This window comes from Sinocyclocheilus grahami, unplaced genomic scaffold (genome assembly GCF_001515645.1).
Source record: "Sinocyclocheilus grahami isolate Dianchi unplaced genomic scaffold, SAMN03320097.WGS_v1.1 scaffold588.1, whole genome shotgun sequence".
NCBI classification, from domain to species: domain Eukaryota; kingdom Metazoa; phylum Chordata; class Actinopteri; order Cypriniformes; family Cyprinidae; genus Sinocyclocheilus; species Sinocyclocheilus grahami.
Genome location: NW_015505767.1, coordinates 1,422,106 through 1,440,379, shown reverse-complemented (window position 1 = coordinate 1,440,379; position 18,274 = coordinate 1,422,106). Strand labels below are relative to the sequence as shown.

The 18,274-nt window shown below is 36.2% G+C and overlaps 2 protein-coding genes across 5 annotated transcripts in view; both read left to right on the top strand.

Annotated features, from left to right (window-relative positions):
• The window catches only part of LOC107557090 (rap1 GTPase-activating protein 2-like), a 59,203-nt gene extending 44,748 nt beyond the window's left edge, over positions 1-14,455 (top strand). For 2 of the 4 annotated variants that reach the window (XM_016240418.1, XM_016240415.1), the window contains 23 exons: positions 923-1,007; positions 1,965-2,000; positions 2,212-2,253; positions 3,362-3,394; positions 3,521-3,733; positions 3,959-4,062; positions 4,160-4,238; positions 4,866-4,919; positions 6,118-6,201; positions 6,476-6,576; positions 7,270-7,399; positions 7,508-7,663; positions 7,787-7,858; positions 8,377-8,463; positions 9,362-9,502; positions 9,591-9,737; positions 9,926-10,041; positions 10,976-11,080; positions 11,175-11,292; positions 11,371-11,473; positions 11,565-11,635; positions 11,786-11,826; positions 13,543-14,455. In XM_016240418.1, the coding sequence (XP_016095904.1) occupies positions 923-1,007; positions 1,965-2,000; positions 2,212-2,253; positions 3,362-3,394; positions 3,521-3,733; positions 3,959-4,062; positions 4,160-4,238; positions 4,866-4,919; positions 6,118-6,201; positions 6,476-6,576; positions 7,270-7,399; positions 7,508-7,663; positions 7,787-7,858; positions 8,377-8,463; positions 9,362-9,502; positions 9,591-9,737; positions 9,926-10,041; positions 10,976-11,080; positions 11,175-11,292; positions 11,371-11,473; positions 11,565-11,635; positions 11,786-11,794 (2,086 nt within the window). In that variant the 3' untranslated portion in view covers positions 11,795-11,826; positions 13,543-14,455. The remainder of the gene's footprint in view (positions 1-922; positions 1,008-1,964; positions 2,001-2,211; positions 2,254-3,361; positions 3,395-3,520; positions 3,734-3,958; positions 4,063-4,159; positions 4,239-4,865; positions 4,920-6,117; positions 6,202-6,475; positions 6,577-7,269; positions 7,400-7,507; positions 7,664-7,786; positions 7,859-8,376; positions 8,464-9,361; positions 9,503-9,590; positions 9,738-9,925; positions 10,042-10,975; positions 11,081-11,174; positions 11,293-11,370; positions 11,474-11,564; positions 11,636-11,785; positions 11,827-13,542) is intronic. The other 2 variants (XM_016240416.1, XM_016240417.1) reach the window with 2 other exon arrangements.
• A 2,342-nt stretch (positions 14,456-16,797) lies between these two features.
• On the top strand, positions 16,798-17,843 carry LOC107557036 (nuclear cap-binding protein subunit 3-like). Its single transcript, XM_016240333.1, has 3 exons — positions 16,798-17,120; positions 17,552-17,617; positions 17,697-17,843. Exons 1-3 carry the CDS (start codon positions 16,938-16,940, stop codon positions 17,841-17,843), a joined length of 396 nt encoding a protein of 131 aa, XP_016095819.1. The 5' UTR covers positions 16,798-16,937.
• Positions 17,844-18,274: the final 431 nt, after the last annotated feature.

The window sequence follows — 18,274 nt, the reverse complement described above, 5'->3', positions numbered from 1 at the left end:
GCTAAAGTATCAGAAGTTTTTGTGTGTATATGTACATGCAGACTGGATTCTTTTGGCTAATTTTGTGAGTGTTGAGTATGTGAGTAAAATACCTTGTCAAACATAATGAACGATATGTCACTTGCTCCCTAATACGAATATATTGATCGATTTATGGGATCTATTTACAGAGCTTATGAAGGATTGGGTGGGTATTTTTAGAGCCTTGTTCATTTCTGTCTCTAACCACCCCCTTGCTCCCCCTTTCTCTCCATTTCTCTGTCCGTACCTCACTTATGAAGAGGGAGGTGGAAAGGAAAATTAATTTTGAGTAGGAGCCTCTAGATCCTCAACCTGTCAGCCTCCTGTCCTGAGAACTCATTTAAAGAACAGATTGCCCATCTTTGGCCCATTTTTTTATTGATGATCTTGAAATAATATGAGGGTCAAATAGGAGAGGTACATTCCTGAGGAGTGAAATGAGACTGAGAATAGAAAGCCTTTCAGTGAGGATCCTCTCTGTGTGAAGATGACACTGCAGATGACCATACAAAATTAAATTGTCAGCTTTTAGAAGTGCACTTAGTATCATTTTTTTCTGTTTCACTAGCCTATTATACTGACATTTAGAAGTATATATTCAGCATCATGTAATGATAGTAGTTTTTAGCTACTGGTGCCACATTAAAGAAATTCAAAGTCAGTCAGGTTAAACTGTGCCAAAAATAAATAAATATTTTTTCACATTTAGAGATTTTTAATGATGAAAAGAATAATGAGTGCACCTATAAGATTAGTAGATTTAGATTGTAAATTAATGCAATATGAGAACTGTGCAAAATATGTTACTGTCTGTGTATTTCAGTATATTTGTAGCTGTATATCTAATGTTTTAATGTTATTTTAAAAGTTTGGAATAATGGTGATTATGTCTCTGTTGCAGGAAGCAGGAGTTGCTGACCATCTCCAATGTGCCCCTGTCAGACTGCCCTCCCTCTCCCCCCAGAACCGCCCCACCCACCATGAAGGTAAGCGGCACGTCTGGTTCTCAGGACCTGTTATGAATTAGAACTGAAAGAAGATTTTCAGAGAGAGCTTACAGCTGCAAAAAGCAAATTGAGGCATGAAGTCAAGCCTCGAGATAACATTTCATAAATAGCTGATTATAAAGTAGCAATTATTGACTCATTTGGTTCACACAGATAAAACTGTCTTTCTTCTCTCTTTTCTGGAGACAAGACCCTAGCACAAACCTGTAGATGGTGATGTGCCCTGCTTACTCAGCAGACCATGACTTCAGACATCATCCCCTCTGTAGTCTATATGTTCCTCAAAGGAGGAAGAAAATGCCAAATGCCACAATCACATTTTATGAGAATGAATGAGTTTTTGAAAAATGCACTAAATGTACAGTAGTCACATATAGAGGATACACATGTATAGAGGAATTAATTTTAGTTATTCAACCTATTGCAGATATTCTTTTTTTTCTTTTTTTTTGTGAACATAAATTACAGCTTGCCACACAAAGACAACTAAACAATTCCCAGCTGGTTATATATAACATTAAGGGTCCTAATACAGAACCCTGAGGAACCTCAACATTTTATTTATTTAAATAATTTTTTTGATTAGGTGTTTATTTAATCTAATAGATTGTCAGACTAACTTGTGTTGGTTAGGCAAGATCCTTTGACATTCTATAAGATCAGCAACTACAAAAGCATGTGTGTTAATATAGCAGATTAACTTTCTCAAAGGAATTCTGATATACTGTAAACTCAGCAACTAAAATAGCCTGAACTGACAGTAAGTGCAGCTTGCTGCAGTAATACACAAGGGATTACAAGTCTCCTCAACCACATGCACGTCATTCACACTTAGTAGACTGTACTGCGTGCTGGCCTTGTTGTTGACCTGTTAAATAGAGTGAAATACTTGCCATGTTATAGGTTGGCCTAAATATTATATTTCTTTTCCAACAGTCTACTCAGTTTTTTGATATGCTGGACAAGATGGAGGTAAGAAATGAAATCCTTCATATATATATAGAGAGAGAGAGAGAGAGAGAGAGAGAGAGAGAGAGAGAGAAGCTAAATTGGTGATAAATTGGTCAATTCAGCATTGGTAAATAGAAACTATAGCTGTGGTAATTGTGTTCTGTGCCTCCCCACTCCTCCACTGTCAGTTGCTAACACTGCAACCTTTGAAATTTTGCCCCTGACCCTTTAGCAGGTTTCTGAGGTGGAGGAAATGAGGCCACAAATATTAAAGGTCAGAGGGTTTGAAAACATTTAACAAGATTACAACTCAGCTCAGTGCTTGTTTGTGTTTCAAACTTGGAGTATTTTCATTGCATGAGGTTAGCATTCTTCATTAATGTACTGTATGTAACATAATATATTGTACAGTGGGTCCAAAAGTCTGAAATACTCTGAAAGTCACATTTAAATCTAGATTTAAATCATGTTTTAGAAATTCTGGGGGGGAAAAACTGTTCGAGGTAAAATGTAGAAAAATATTTTAGATTCTGTGTTATTTAAGTGTCATTTAAGCTAAAAGGGGACATACTAAAACTAAAACATTCTGAAATAAATTTTTAAATTTTTAAGTAATAATAGCATTCTGAAATTAATTATTAGCATAACAATTGTTATGCTAATAATATAACTTATAATGATGAGAATGAATTAAATTAGACAAATGCAAAATAGAAGCATTTTCACTTGGGCTCAGATATTTGAACCCCATTTTATGCATACAGTATAAAAAGGCAAATTATGGATTTAGCATTTTTAAACATCTTACAAGCAAAATAACAACAAAGACAACCACTAAAGAAATAATCCTACCCTCAAATGCATGTGTTCATTCAGATTGTCCAGACAGCCACATAAATAAAAAAAAAAGTGAAAAAGTGACATGTGGCCAAGCATTCGGAATTAGTGCTCTGCAGTGCACCCATCCAAAGTGCACACACACACACCCAGAGCAGTGGGCAGCCATATTTTTCTGCGGCACCCAGGGAGCAGTTGGGGGTTCAGTGCCTTGCTCAAGGGCACCTCAGTCGTATATCAGTCGCTGTACATTCACTCCCCCCACCTACAATCCCTGCCGGTACGAGACTCGAACCCACAACCTTTGGGTTAAGAGTCCGACTCGCTAACCATTAGGCCACGATTTCCCCAGGTAAAAATGTCTGTTGTAAGCATGACTGTGAACCATTGTGTGGACTGCATGTAATTTCTCATATAGTGTAGTTGCATGAGCAATATATGCCTCATAACACGCTTCCTGTCACAGCACAAGCATCCTTCTAAAGCATTGTGAAGATGTCCATTTACAGCATTATCTTATGAAATTGTTATTATTACCCCTGCAGGATGGTTACATTCCATACCCACGGATAGAGGAGGTATAGCAATTTAAGTCCACATCTGTTACAATAATATTATAAACTTCTAAAAACACTTTATGTGATGTCTTAGGATTGTGTATCAGATGTCACTCTCTTTCTAATTGCTTGATTTCTCTTTCAAAGGTGTTACAGCAGGGTGAGCCATACCCTCAGGTCATCCTGCCTCAGTTTGGGGGTTACTGGATAGAAGATCCTGAAGCCCCTGCTACCATCCCGAACTGGGAGAATGGCTTCTGTGATGCGGAAAATGGAGAAGGAAGCAATTCAGGACAGTTTGGCTACAGACTGGAGAGTAACTATGCCATTCGCGCATACCGCAAGCACTTTCTGGGCAGGGTGAGAACTCAGTAGTTGTGCAATTACATTCAGTAAAGCCAATCCATATCAGTATGGGGCAAACAAAATATTTGTCTAAGATAATTTTAAACAGATCACTCACAGGTCGTTTTTTATTGTCAGAGCTGTGATAATCAGCAGTCGGTGCAATTTAGCGCAGTCTTGTTTATGCTGGCGATGGATTTGTTCGCAATTAAACCGCTTCCTCTTATCTGCCGGTCTTAGGAACATCTGAACTTCTACTGCACGGCCAGTAACCATGGCAACCTCGTACTGTCCCTCAGACACGAGGAGGTGAAGCAGCAGGAGTACCTGAACATCATTCTCAGGTAATAATAGCCCTTTCGATCTCTTATGTGCAATTACATGATTGGCACGTTTTGAAGCATTTGATTGCATTTTTCTATCAAATTCTGCCTCGCTTAGGACTCCATCAAAGACAATCTTTGACAAGATCTCTTTGGCAGGCTTGACTGAGCTCCCCAGTGTCCCTCAGTTAGCAAAGGTAATGATTGTGCCCTGCAGAGATGGTCCATGGGTTTTAACCACTTAACAACGCCCTGACAGACCCTTATGTCTCATTGATTAATGTAAAGAATTAAAAATCATTTCTAAAGTGTAAGCACAGTTATTTACCAGTATGTCGTCTGTCATTTAAAAGGTTAGACTGATGTTTATGTGCACTAAATTTTTTTTTACATTAAATATATCCAAACATCCAAGTACTTTATTTATTTTTCTCACCTCATTGTTTTGTGAGTCTGTCTCAAGTAATGTAGCTTCGCAAAGAGGCTGTTATTGAAGGATGGAGAAGGTCAAAGTATATTATATTAAAAAAATATATTGGATGTGACAGTAAACCTACAGCCCATGTCGGATTGGAGTTTCACATTTCACATGCAAATGTGGTGTTCCTTACAGGCACAGCAGAAAAAAACACTTTTTGAGTGTTTTGTTATGTGAGTGTTTTTGGTATGAAAGCAAGTAACAGCAAGTGAAAAAATATATATAATAATTATAAAATGTATGTTATGACATCTTTAAAGAATTAAATGAGTGAACCGTAGCTGGTCTTACTGTTTGTTGACTAAGTGGCTGTTTGTGTTTTTGTGTCATGATTTTTCCACTATAGATACTATGTGAAGACATTGTAGGTCTGAGATTTAGTCCTGTGCTGTATCCAAAGGTGAGTTCAAGATTACATTTTTTATTATTAATATTGTAATATAATTATAAATAATATTATATATGCACTACTGTTCAAAAGTTTGGGGACCGTAATTAATTTTCAATTAAATTATTATTTGTATTCAATTTGGCTCCATTAAATTGATCAAAAGGGTCAGTAAAGACATTTATGATGTTGCAAAAGATTTATATTTCAAATAAATGCTGTTCTTTTGAACCTTCTATTCATCAAAGAATCCGGAATAATATATATTATTGTTTCCAAAAAAAATATTAAGCAGCACAACTGTTTTTAACATTGATAATAATAAGAAATGTTTCTTAGGCACCAAATCAGCATATTAGAATAATTTCTGAAAGATCATGTGGCACTGAAAACTGGAAATAAATAAATCACAGTAATAAAATAAGTTTTCAAATATATTGAACTAGAAAGCAGTTATTTTGAAAATGTTTTACTTTATTTTTTAATCAAATAAATGCAACTTTGGCAAGCAATTTTTTTTCAAAAACATTTAAAAAACCCTATAGACCCTAAATATTTGAACAGTAGTTTTTAAAAATATTGATTTATTTTTAGCTTTATATTTCCTTAGTCATTCCCACAATGTTTTTACATATGAATGTGTTTTTTGTTGTTGTTGTTTGTTTGTTTGTTTGTTTGTTTTTTTTGGCACAAACACAAAGCATTTCATAAAAATTTACTTTGTTAGGTTTTAAAATGTAAAGAAATAGATATACTGTTCAAAATTAAGACAACATATTTTTGGAGCCACTATATGTTTTAATTTAAAATATAAAGGTTTATTTTAAATATTTTTAATTACATGATGTTTATCGCTCAGATTAGTTTTATGAAGTCTGTGAAGGGATTGCATATTTAATTAAAACAATATTGCTTCTAGCCAAGATGATATTAATGTGTGATATGTGATAATGTGAGATAAAAACCCATTACAGATTTTAAAATGATTAGTATATTTTGCAATGCACTATAACTGTTTTGGCAATTTGTTTATTAAAGAAAGTATTTTAGTCAGTAGCGAGATGGTTTAAGAGATAAAAACTGTTTTGCATGGGAGGGGTTATTTCTGAAATGTTAGTGTAACTAAAGAATCTGTCAAAGCTGTACTGATGAGGAGCATATTATTTGTTTGACATTTATCTTTATGTTTGTTTTTTGTTTTTTTTTGCAGGGCTCTCAATTAATAGTGAATTATGACGAGCATGAGTTAAACAACACATTTAAGTTTGGCATCATCTACCAAAGGTTTGGGCAGGTGAGGAAATCAATGTTGAATGTGTGCAGTTCACTGGCTGTTATAAATATCAAAGATGGCCAGACTGGGGTTCTCAAGGAAACTTTAACAGAAGCTTTCTTATCCAGCTGCTTCCATCTGAATCACCAAAGCAATAAATCAATAAGTTGTTACAGTATGTGAGGTTTTTTAATCTATTATTTCCCGTTATCTTTTCACACTCCCTTCCCTTCCTGCTGTTTTCTTCATCGTTTGCCATTCAGTAATGTCTTCTGATACTCTCTGATGCCCACAGACCTCGGAGGAGGAGTTGTTTGGGAACAGTGAAGAAACTCCAGCATTTACAGAGTTCATCCGAGTTCTGGGAGACTGTGTAGAGCTGCAGGATTTTAAAGGGTACAAAAAACTTAAAAAAGAAACATGAATGTGATTTGTTAGGATGTGTGAATGTATAAAAGCTGTGCTGGGTAGATCACTGACAAATTGTAGTCCTTTACCGATTCCATAATCATTAACATTAACATAATCCATTACATTACACATTTTAGGTAACTTTCGGATTACTTTTAGATTACTTTTGAGTATCACATTGATTTGAATAGGATAATGTTGTTGATATAAAAATACATTTGTTGTTATAAACATGGGCAACATGAAACATTACATTACATCAAGGTTACCAAACTGGGGTTCATGAAGGAACTGCAAGGGGTTCGTGAGTTTAATGAAAAGCTAATAATCACTTAATTACATGAATTTGTGCTGTGTGGCCTGTCAATTATCTATATAATTATAGTCATCTGGTGAGTGACTGGTCTTTGTGTGAAAGAGAATAAATAAATTCTGAATAATGTATTGCTATTGTGTGAACAATCATGTAATCTAGTAACTAGTCTGATTATGAGTATTTTAAAAGTTAATATAATCAATTTAATTTTTGGAATCGGATTATGTAATCCAGATTACATGTAATCAGTTATTACCCCGCAATATATAAAAGGGCAGCTTTTGATTTCTCCAGACAAAATCCTTAAATTCAAGTCGTGCTGTTTCATCAGTAAACACTTGTACTTTGTGTCTTATATTCAGATTTCGAGGTGGTTTGGATGTGTCTCACGGTCAGACAGGGTCTCAGTCAGTCTACACTGTGTTCAGAGGACAGGAGCTCATGTTTCACGTCTCTACCAAACTCCCCTATACTGAGGGAGACACACAGCAGGTGCTCACTATGATTGAATTCTACACAATTCCAACATTGGGACAATCGGTATGCTGTTCTAGAGACAGCATGTCATTCCCTGTATGTTTTTTACCCCCCTACACATAGGTCCAAAGGAAGCGCCACATTGGGAATGACATTGTGGCTGCAGTTTTTCAAGAGGAGGCCACACCTTTTGTGCCTGACATAATCGCTTCCAATTTCCTCCATGCCTACATTCTAGTTCAAGTGGAAAACCCCGGAACAGATGACACCACATACAAGGTTTGTCATAATTTCTTTAGTAAAATGTTTGAGCAAAAAGTAAAGTGGTTACTGAGAGCGTTTGCAGATTTGGAAAGTATTTGTGGTGATTCTAACTGTATGTTGAATTGTAATTATATGTAGGTGTCTGTCACAGCACGTGAAGATGTGCCACAGTTCGGCCCTCCGCTTCCCAGTCCACCCATCTTCAAAAAGGTAAATAATTGCACCATAGCTTCCACACTGCATTTTTTTATATTAGTATTTTTGTCTTGTTTTCCATTTAGAATATCTCAACACCCTTGAAAAATATTAGTTTACTTGGAGAACATTTGCATAATATATAAAGACATTTTTAAGATATTTTTTAGATTATATCTAAAAAAAATTTACAACGTTGCCAATTTTTAAAGTATAAATCGAACAGTTTTTAGTTGAGGGTGTGCTTAAAACAAGAAAGGAAAACAGGTGTATTCTCAGAATCATCTTTTATGAATGTTTGCTTTTCAAGTAAATTGAATATTGTTTATGAATATTGCAATATTTTTACGGGAAAGCAAAGCAAAAACTAATAAAGAAAATTACATTTTGCAGGGCAGCCAGTTTGCTGTCACATTATTGTTTTTCTGAAGGTCACATTTACTTATTACAGGCAAGATTATGTCATGTCATTGTCTTTTAAGGCTGCTCTTGCATCTTTGTTATATTTGCCGTGTCATTCTATTCTCTCTTAGGGTCCAGAATTCAGAGAGTTTCTGCTGACCAAGCTCATCAATGCAGAGCTGGCATGCTACAGGTCAAGCCGATTTGCCAAGCTTGAGGTGAGGAAACAATAGAGCATCATTTATTACCGCATTAAAGTCCTGATGTACATTTGAACAGCAAAAGCCTGAAAAGATTCTGCTTTGCCACAATCTCTGAATGGTTAATCCTTATGTTGTATTGGGGGCCTCAGAGACCCCAAGGCCATTTCGAAGAAAAAAAAACTTAAATACTTGATACTTCTTCTTTAAACGTCCCCTTCATTAAAAGTGTTACAATACTTATTTGGGATAATAGATACGTTAAATATTAAACAAATAAATACAATGAATTTTCATATATTACAAGAATTAGAAAGGAAAATAAGCAACTCATTTACTTTGTACACTGTACAATATCAATCAAAAGTTGTTTTTGAAAATTTCGAAAAGTCTCTTACGCTCACCAAGGCTGAATTTATTTGATCAAAAATAAAGTAAATATTGTGAAATGTTGTTATAATATAAAATAGTTTTCTAGTTTAATATATTTTAAAGTGTAATTTATTGCTGTGTTGGCAAAGTTGAATTTTCAGCATCATTACTCCAGTCTTCAGTGTCACATGATCCTTCAGAAATCATTCAAATATGCTGATTTGGTGTTCAAGAAGCATTTATTATTTGTGGAAACAGTGATACGTTTTTTCATGAGTATTTAATGCATAGAAAGTTAAAAAAAAAACTGAATTTTTGTGAAAAGTAAATCTTTTTGTAACATTATAAATGTCATAACTGTCACAGTTGATCATTGAATTTAATGCCTCTTTGCTAAATAAAAGTATTAATTACTTTCTATTCTTACTGGCCCCAATTTTTTTTAATGGTGTATATCATTGGGGTTTCTGGGACTCCAAATTTAAAAACAGTAAGGTTAGTGTCAATAGAACATGTAATAATATGTTTTGTGTTTGTGAAATAGGAGAGAACACGAACAGAACTGCTAGATAACCTTCATAATGAGTTACACAAGCGCACACAGGCAATGCTGGGCCATCCCCTCAGTGCAGATGAAGAGAGGATGGAGAACGGAGGACATGGAGGAATACTGGAGTCTATTAAGGTATAAAGTCAAAAAGATCAGCCGTCATATTCACATACAGCTTGTCAAAATGGTGAACTATCCTTTTAATGTCTTGTGTCGGTCTCAGCGGGCGATGCGCGTGCGCAGTCACTCTATGGAGGCGATGGTGGGCTCCCAGAAACACGGCCGCTGCTCTCCGGGCGGAGGAGGCGTACCCACCAGCCTGAGCGGAGTCGGTCTGACACATAGCAACACTGAGGCTGCCAAGAACTCTGTGAGCATCTTCTTATGTTCACAACACAGATACACAAATAAACTGGATCTGAAAGGCCAAGTTAGTGTGGTAACAGCCACAGTGTAATAACTTTGTAGTTCACTTTAGTTATTTTAATATAACTTGATTTGTTTAATTAACCCTACATATGATTTTAAAAAACAAAACGCTTTTTTATATATTTTTAGTCTCCAGTGACATCGAGCGCCAAGTCTCCTCTGAAGAGCCCGGTGAAGAGACGCTCAGGGCTGTTCCCACGGCTACACACCAGTATGGACGGACAGCCAGAGCGCCACACACGCAGGTCCGATAAATACACAAAAAATACATAGGCCTATTTAATAAATATGCTAATATTTTCATGTATACAAATTACGAACTGTGTACTAAAATATTGTTATTATAAAGATGATATTATAAAAACAAAAAAGTTGAATAATTGTTTCCAAAATTAAAGATTTTTAAAAATTTTTTAAAAAAAATCTATTTTGTCATTAATTACTCACCCTCATGTTGTTCCAAACCCGTAAGACCGCCGTTCATCTTCAGAACACAAATGAAGATATTTTTTGATGGAATCTGAGAGCTCTCCATCCAGTATGCTGTTTTGTGTCAGCTTCGCCACGCGGATACGTTGTTTTCGTTCAAATCAAAGCGTAAACGAAGTAAACATCATCTTCGGAACACAAATAAAGATATTTTTGATGCATTCTGTGAGCTCTCTGACCCTCCCATAGACATCAAGTGTCCTTACACGATCAATGTCCAGAAACGTAGCAAGGAGATCGGTAGAAAACAAAAATAACGACTTTATTCAACAATTCGTCTGCTCCGCGTCAAAGTCGTTTTTTTTTTCTTTGCGCACAAAAGGTATTTTCGTAGCTTCGTAAAATTACGGTTGAACCCCTGATGTCACATGGATTATTTTACCGATCTCCTTGCTACTTTTCTGGATGTTGATCATATAAGGACACTTGATGTCTATGGGAGGGTCAGAGAGCTCACAGAATGCATCAAAAATATTTTTTTTGTTCTGAAGATGAACGTAAGGAGTTCTTACGGGTTTGGAACAACATGAGGGTAAGTAATTAATGACAGAATTTTCATTTTTGGGTGAACTATCCCTTTAAGTGCACTTTGACAGCACTGCAAACACATTACACACACACGAACACACATGCTCTAAAATGCTCAACAATTGATAAATGTATTTTTCTTTGGTTTGTCTGTCATTTTAGTATCCTATGTGATCAAAGAAGTCTAGATAATGGTCATCTGTCACAGGAAGTGAGATCAGAGACGTCGTCCAATCCTAGCTCTCCAGAGATCCTGAGCAATGAGAAGTAAATTTTCTGTTTTGTTACTGGTACTTAATAAATGTGTATTCTTAATAGCTAATAATACTTTCTTTCTTTTTTTTCCTCTCTGTTTTTACAGGCCATCTCTCAAGCTGAAGGAGGTCAGTGGAAGACCAGATATCTCTCGATCCTCCTCCAGCACCAGCAGCTTCAGCAGTGCTGCAGGAGACCCAGAGACTCTGGAGGAGAAAGAGCTTGTATGTAAATGTGTCTTCATGTTCATTAATGTTGCTGTAAGAGCTGTGCATGTTAAGTCTGTTCTCTCATGTCTTCAGAGCAGCCTCCAGATTTCTCCTAGTCTCTCACCAGTCTTTGGCTCTCTGAGCACAGAGGGGCAGGGCGCAGGAACGCCAGTGATCATGTGCCGCAGTCCAACAGGTATTTGAGATGCTTCCCTCACATTCGGCATTTGAATTCAAAATTTACAGCTTAATGAGTTATATGTTTTTGCATATCTCTCTATTAATAGATTTTAGGAATAAGACCTCACCCAGATCCAATCTGAAGTTCCGCTTTGACAGATTGAGCCACTCCACTGCTGTAAGACTTCATTTTATGACTTTATTGTTGCTCTTTCATTCTCTATCATTCTCTGTAGTGTTTCTTTGGTTGTTTGGTCATTTGGTTGACTGTGTGTGTTTTAATGTAAGTTTAAGCATTGATTGGTGACTTTGAATTCTTATTTCACAGGGACATTAGCAAAGAGAACGTCAAAGACGACCAGAACCATTGTAAGTTACTCATGTAATTCATAAATGGCACATAGTCTTGGGAGAGAAGTAAAACCAGAGGCTGCATATACTGAAATGATTATTTCTTAATTGTTCACACTTTTTGATGCCACAGACCCCCAAATTTGATGATTCCCATTGTAACCTCCTTCCTAAATTATAAAGACAGCTTTTAATTTCATGTCTGAAGACTCATTTAGTCATTCTATCATTTTGGGTACATATAATTGATGATAATTATAATTTTTCTAACCATTTTCTTCAGAAATGTCATATTTTATCCTTTAAGAGAAGACATACTACAAACCCAATTCCAAAAAAGTTGGGGCACTGTACAAATTGTGAGTAAAAAAGGAATGGAATAATTTACAAATCTCATAAACTTATATTTTATTCACAATAGAATATAGATAACATATCAAATGTTGAAAGTGAGACATTTTGAAATGTCATGCCAAATATTGGCTCATTTTGGATTTCATGAGAGCTACACATTCCAAAAAAGTTGGGACAGGTAGCAATAAGAGGCCGGAAAAATTAAATGTACATATAAGGAACAGCTGGAAGACCAATTTGCAACTTATTAGGTCAATTGGCAACATAATTGGGTATAAAAAGAGCTATCATTGCATTATGTTTTTATTCACAATTTGTACAGTGTCAGTATAAAATTGAGTTTCTATTTTGTTTTATTTTTCTCAGAACTTTTCCATGAACTCCCTAGAATGTTTTGCGGCCCATAGGGTCCTCAGACAGGGTTTAAAAACCTTGGATTTATAACATTTTGAAAACATTTACAGAGTTTCGCATTCTTTTTTTGTCATTTTGACAGATAAAAAAACGTATCTGGTGTGATGTGTTTTCCTGCTTAAGAAACATTTTCACAGTAAAGATAAAGAATGCTGATTTTTAAACTCCCCTGCAAAAACAGACCAGGAGAGAGACCTGAGTTAAAGGGATAGTTCACCCAAAAATGAAAATTCTGTCATTAGTTACTCACCCTCATATCGTTCCAAACCTGTAAGACCTTCGTTCATCTTCGGAACACAAATTAAGATATTTTTTATGAAATCTGAGAGCTTTCTGACCCTCCAAAGACAGCAAGGGTCCTACCACGTTTAAGGCCCAGAAAGGTACCACGAACCTCGACAAAATAGTGCATGTTACATGTGGTTCAAACATAATTTTATGAAGCTATGATAATACTTTTTGTGTGCAAAAAAACAGAAAAAAAACAACTTTATTCAACAATTATTCTCTCCCATGTTACCATCTACCACCACTAAGGAGAGTAACACAACGCATGTGCATGCTTTCCTTTGCTCGTAAACAAGGCGCAGCGCATGCATGTTCTACGTCAGCAGCATCACACGCATGCATCGTGTTATTCTCAATAATGGCGGAAAAAGCCAAGAACCCACAACTCACAGCTCTTGCTAATACAAAAAGAGCTGCTGCCACAGAAGTTCTTGTGATAGTCACATTAAAATACCTAGCATTTCAATATTTTACTGATGGAATAAAATAGAGCATGATGGAAATTTACAAGCATCCATCAGAGTGATGGACAATGATTATTCGTAGCACAAGCTCTCAGTATATCTGTAATGGGCCATAAAAAGCACTCTCATAATCGTAGATTCTTTTTAAGTTATGTTCATGTCAAAAATATATTTCTTATTTGGTATTTACTAACCCCTTAAACTCTCCATCCAGAAAAGCAATGGATCAGCACTGAAGATCAAACACTGTCAGGACTTGAGAAGGAGAGAATTTAAGGAGGGACCCATCACTCAAGCCTATGCTCCCAATCTGAACATCACAGGAATAAGCACACAGTTAGCATCTCCTCTAGTTTCTGCAGGTGGTCAACTGGTACTGACTTGGCACATTTATTGATTTTGCACATTTTGAAGTCTTTCACAGTAAAAATAAAGAAATAAAATAAATAATCCAATATTTTATGAGTTAATAAAATACAAACTTGGATTAGCAGGTCAATAATAGTAAATATCCTCACTTAATAGTAATAAAACAACACATTTTATTTGAATTAACAAAATACCTAGCACCTGAAACATTCCACAGTATTTTGAGATTTATAAATGCACTTGACCGGCCCTATGACTGCTGGAAAAACATTCATGAAACTGACCACGGAAGATATCATTATACAAATAAATTTAATAACAAATCAATCTAAAATGCACTAGAGTGGTCAAATAATAATAAAATAGACTAGCACACCATTGTTTTCCTCTGTAACACTCACACTTGTGCAATCCCTGAAAATCTGCCCTAAAATCAGGCATTGTTTGGAGATGTTTACAGCCGCTACTGTGTTCCCTGAAGAGTTATTTATAATATATATTATTAGAATAAAACTTGAAGTACTAAACTTTTTTTTTTTTAAATGGATACTTCCATGACTGAATCCTGTGTATATTAGAAAACCACTCATATATGTATATATTTATTGTGTATATTCCATGGATCACAGAAGAATAAACCATTATTGTCACAAACAGCTGAAATGTGTGAAATATGACACTTTTAAAGGGACTTCTCCATTCTGGTCTTTGGTAAAAAAAAAAAATTGTTAATTATTATGTTAAATTGCTTAACAAAAAGAGCTGTGTTAATTTATTTCTCTATGATTGTAGTGTATGGCAGTGTTGATTTTGTTAAATAAAATATTGTATTTTGAAGCCTTCGTTCCATTTGTGAGCCATGCTGTAGCTACACAAACCCTGACTGTATAATTGACTGGGCCTCTTACAACTTTTGCAACAGTATGTAAGGCAGGGCCTTTCAATCTGATAAACAGCGATGTATGACATGATGTACAGACATACAGTGGCCCCAAAAATTATTTGGATACTTAAACCACACTTATATACATATTAAAGGTGTCATATGATGCGATTTCAATTTTTCGTTTCTCTTTGGAGTGTTACAAGCTCTTGGTGCATAAAGAAGATCTGTAAAGTTGCAAAGACTAAAGTCTCAAATCCAAAGAGATATTCTTTATAAAAGTTAAGTAGCCACAGCTACCCAAAATGGCTCGTTCTAACACGCCCCCACATACCTACATCACTATCTGGGAAGATTTGCATAACGCCGCCCAAATGTAAAAGGCATAACTTTTATTCTCGCTGTAGTATTCTTTCCGCCTCCGCCATGTCGTGAAGGCGCTGTGTGCTTCGTTGTGAAAGCGAAACTACTTTGTTTGGCCTTACAAAAGAGGACAATATCGCTTCGTCATGCCTGGAGCTGAACCGTGCTGGTCGCTGAGGAAATACTTCAACTTCGCGCTGTGGATCGCTGGATCGGCTTTCACCGTGGACGAAGCGGAGTCCAGCCCGGGGTCGTCACATGTGGTTGCCGCAGGCATCACAGTATGGTAAGGGGTGTAACATTTCCGTCACACACTTGAGGAATTCGGCCAACCATAACACACTGACGCGTTTCAGAAAGGCGGGGCATAGAGGAGAAACAATAATGTACAGTATGTGGAAAATAATGTGTTTTTTGAACCTTAAACCGCATAAACACATTTCATTACACCAAATACACCAAATAATGTTCTTTTTAGCAGCATCATATGACCCCTTTAATAGTAATACTTCCTGCATGAATGTCATTAAGGTAACTAAATAAATGGATACTGCAAACAACTGATGCAAACAAACTTTAGAACTAACATATTAACTATTTTTAATATGGCATTTAAAATGACATTTTTTTCAAACTGTAGATTGTTTTATATTGTATAAATTAAAGCCAGACAATTTCAGTAGCCCCTCACTGCAGAACAAAGATCCAGGGGGCGGGGTTGGATCCACATCTAGGGGGTGGAGATGGTAGGTTTAGGGGTGGAGATGGGTGGGTTTAGGGATCAGGGGTTGGAGACCTGTAGGTTTAGGTATATGTAAGGTGGGATGAGTTGGATCTGGATTCAACCACGCCCCCTGGATCTTGTGTTCTGCAGTGAGGACCATCTCGACAATTTATGCTTTTTATAATAAAAGCTTTATTAGGTAACACTTTATTTTAAGGTGTCCTTGTTACACGTTACATGTACTTACTGTTATAATAACAATTGTTTATGTATAATTACATGCAAGTAACCCTAAGCCAAACCCTAATCATATAGTAAGAACATGTAGTTAATTAATATTACTCAGTACCAGTTACACTGTAACAAGGACACCATAAAATAAAGTGTAACCCTTTGTTAAAATCATTTAGAATAAATTCTCATTTATTTTATTATTTTATTATTTCTCTGAACCTTTCCACAGACCCCCTAGAACCATCTTGTGGACCCCAGCCTAAAAATCTCTAATTTACAATTTTACAATACGGTGCCACTGTTTGTCAGAGACAGTGAAGTAAAACGTGTTGTATCACAAAAAGCGTGATTTGTATATTAATTTTTTTATATAGTATCTTTGAAGCAAATTCTCAAGGTGAGAAAAACAAACTGGGAACAAAATGCATACGATAAGAGAATAAAATCAAGTAGGCCTAAAAGGCATCCTTAAAAAAAACAGGTTTTAGGTTTTTAGGTCAATAGGTTTTTAAGGCCTATTTTGATGTAAAATGCAATATACTAGATCCTAGTACTGGCCCCTGAAATCATTCCCAAGAACTATTTGTGATTATAAGTCCCTAAAGCTTTTCTGATTGTGCTTTTAATACACAAGCAAGGCTAACAGTAAAATGTCTTGTAAACCTAATTTACACTAAATGTAGTTTGTAATTTAGTTAGGTGAAATTATTTTAATTAACATTTACTACTATGGCAGACTGGAAAAATAATTACACTGATTCTACTCTTTAATATTAGGATTCTTTCTCTCTGACACACATAAAAAATACATTAAATCCTAAATATGAATGTTAGTGAATGCATAATCTTCTTTAATCAAAGGCGGGTCACAATTAGCAGCGGCCGTCTCCTGTGTGTGTATGTGTGTGTGTGTGTGTCGGAGATTTAGACCTAGGTGTTGCGAGGCTCGAGAGCAGTGTTAGCACAGCTAGCGCGAGGCTGCGTTCACTTCATTGAGAGTTAGCCGTTAGCCGCGAGCTCGTTTAAGTGAGTGATCATGGCGGCGGTGCGCAACCTGCGGGTGTCTGTGAAGTCGGAAAGCGCGTCCGATCGGTCAGAGTCAGACTCGGAATCAGACTCGGATCGAGATGCCCGGGAAGCGGAGCCCATGGAGGTGGAGGAGGGTGAGCCAGAGCTGGAGCCCATCCCTGTTCGCCGAAGTTTAAATGAGCTGTTGCCGGTGAGTTACGTTAGTCCGTAGGCCTCTTTCAAGCCACGGCCTCGCGTAGTACAGTAAGCCTGTCGTTGGTGAAGCCAGCGTGGTGAGTTCAGAGCTAGGCCACTATTCCTACTTTTTACAGGTTATGGTAATGTGTTTATGGTGGGTTATGCTACATTTGCATAATGTGTAGTGATGGTCTGTTGTTTAGGCGGATCTTGGAAAAGTGATGTAATTCTCTGGCCCAAGTTTCCTAATACGTTACTAACAGACTTTTAATTTGGCGCTCTGTTATTTCTATACTAATTGGTTAAGAACTGAAATTATTCTGGTTTATTTAGACAGTACAAAGCATTGTAGATATTGTAGAAAAGGTGATCACCTTGAATCTAACAAGTGAAAAGCTTCTGTTGTGTGTGCTGATCACATGGATATCTGTACGATTTCTACAGGACACCAGCAGACGCTATGAAAATAAGGCTGGCACCTTTATCACTGGAATCGATGTCACGTCTCAGGTAAGTGTCAGTTGGTTGTGTGAATATATAAGCCGGTCTACTAATGTACATGTTGTCCACAACATTTGTACGTGTTCAGGAGGCCATAGAGAAAAAGGAGAAGCGAGCGAGAAGATTTCATTTTCGCGCAGAGGAAAATCTGGCGCAGAGGAATGTTGTTCTAGACCGGGATTTGATGAAGAAAGGTAAGAAATATTACACGGCTAAAGCTCAACAATTGATTTAAAGTCGGCATGAAATTAAAATTCATCCAGTCTGTTTTTCAAATGCATGTTATACATCATATTGTGAGCAATTGATATGTGCGTGTTTAATTTAAAAAGAGTGTTTTGACCTTGTAATGTTTACATTTACATTTAGTCATTTAGTATCCAAAGTGACTTACAAATGAGGACAATAAAAGCAGTCAAAACTAACAAAAGAACAACAATATATAAGTGCAAATGACAAGTCTCGGTTAGCCTAACGCAGTACACATAGCAAGGTGTGTATATATATATATATATATATATATATATATATGTATATATTATACACACACACACAAAGAAAAACAAGTAAATAGAATAGAAAAAATAGAAAGCTAGCTAAAAAAAAAAAAATGAAATCAAACTGTCATGACTGGGCCTTATGGCGAGGACACCAGACTTGTCTTTG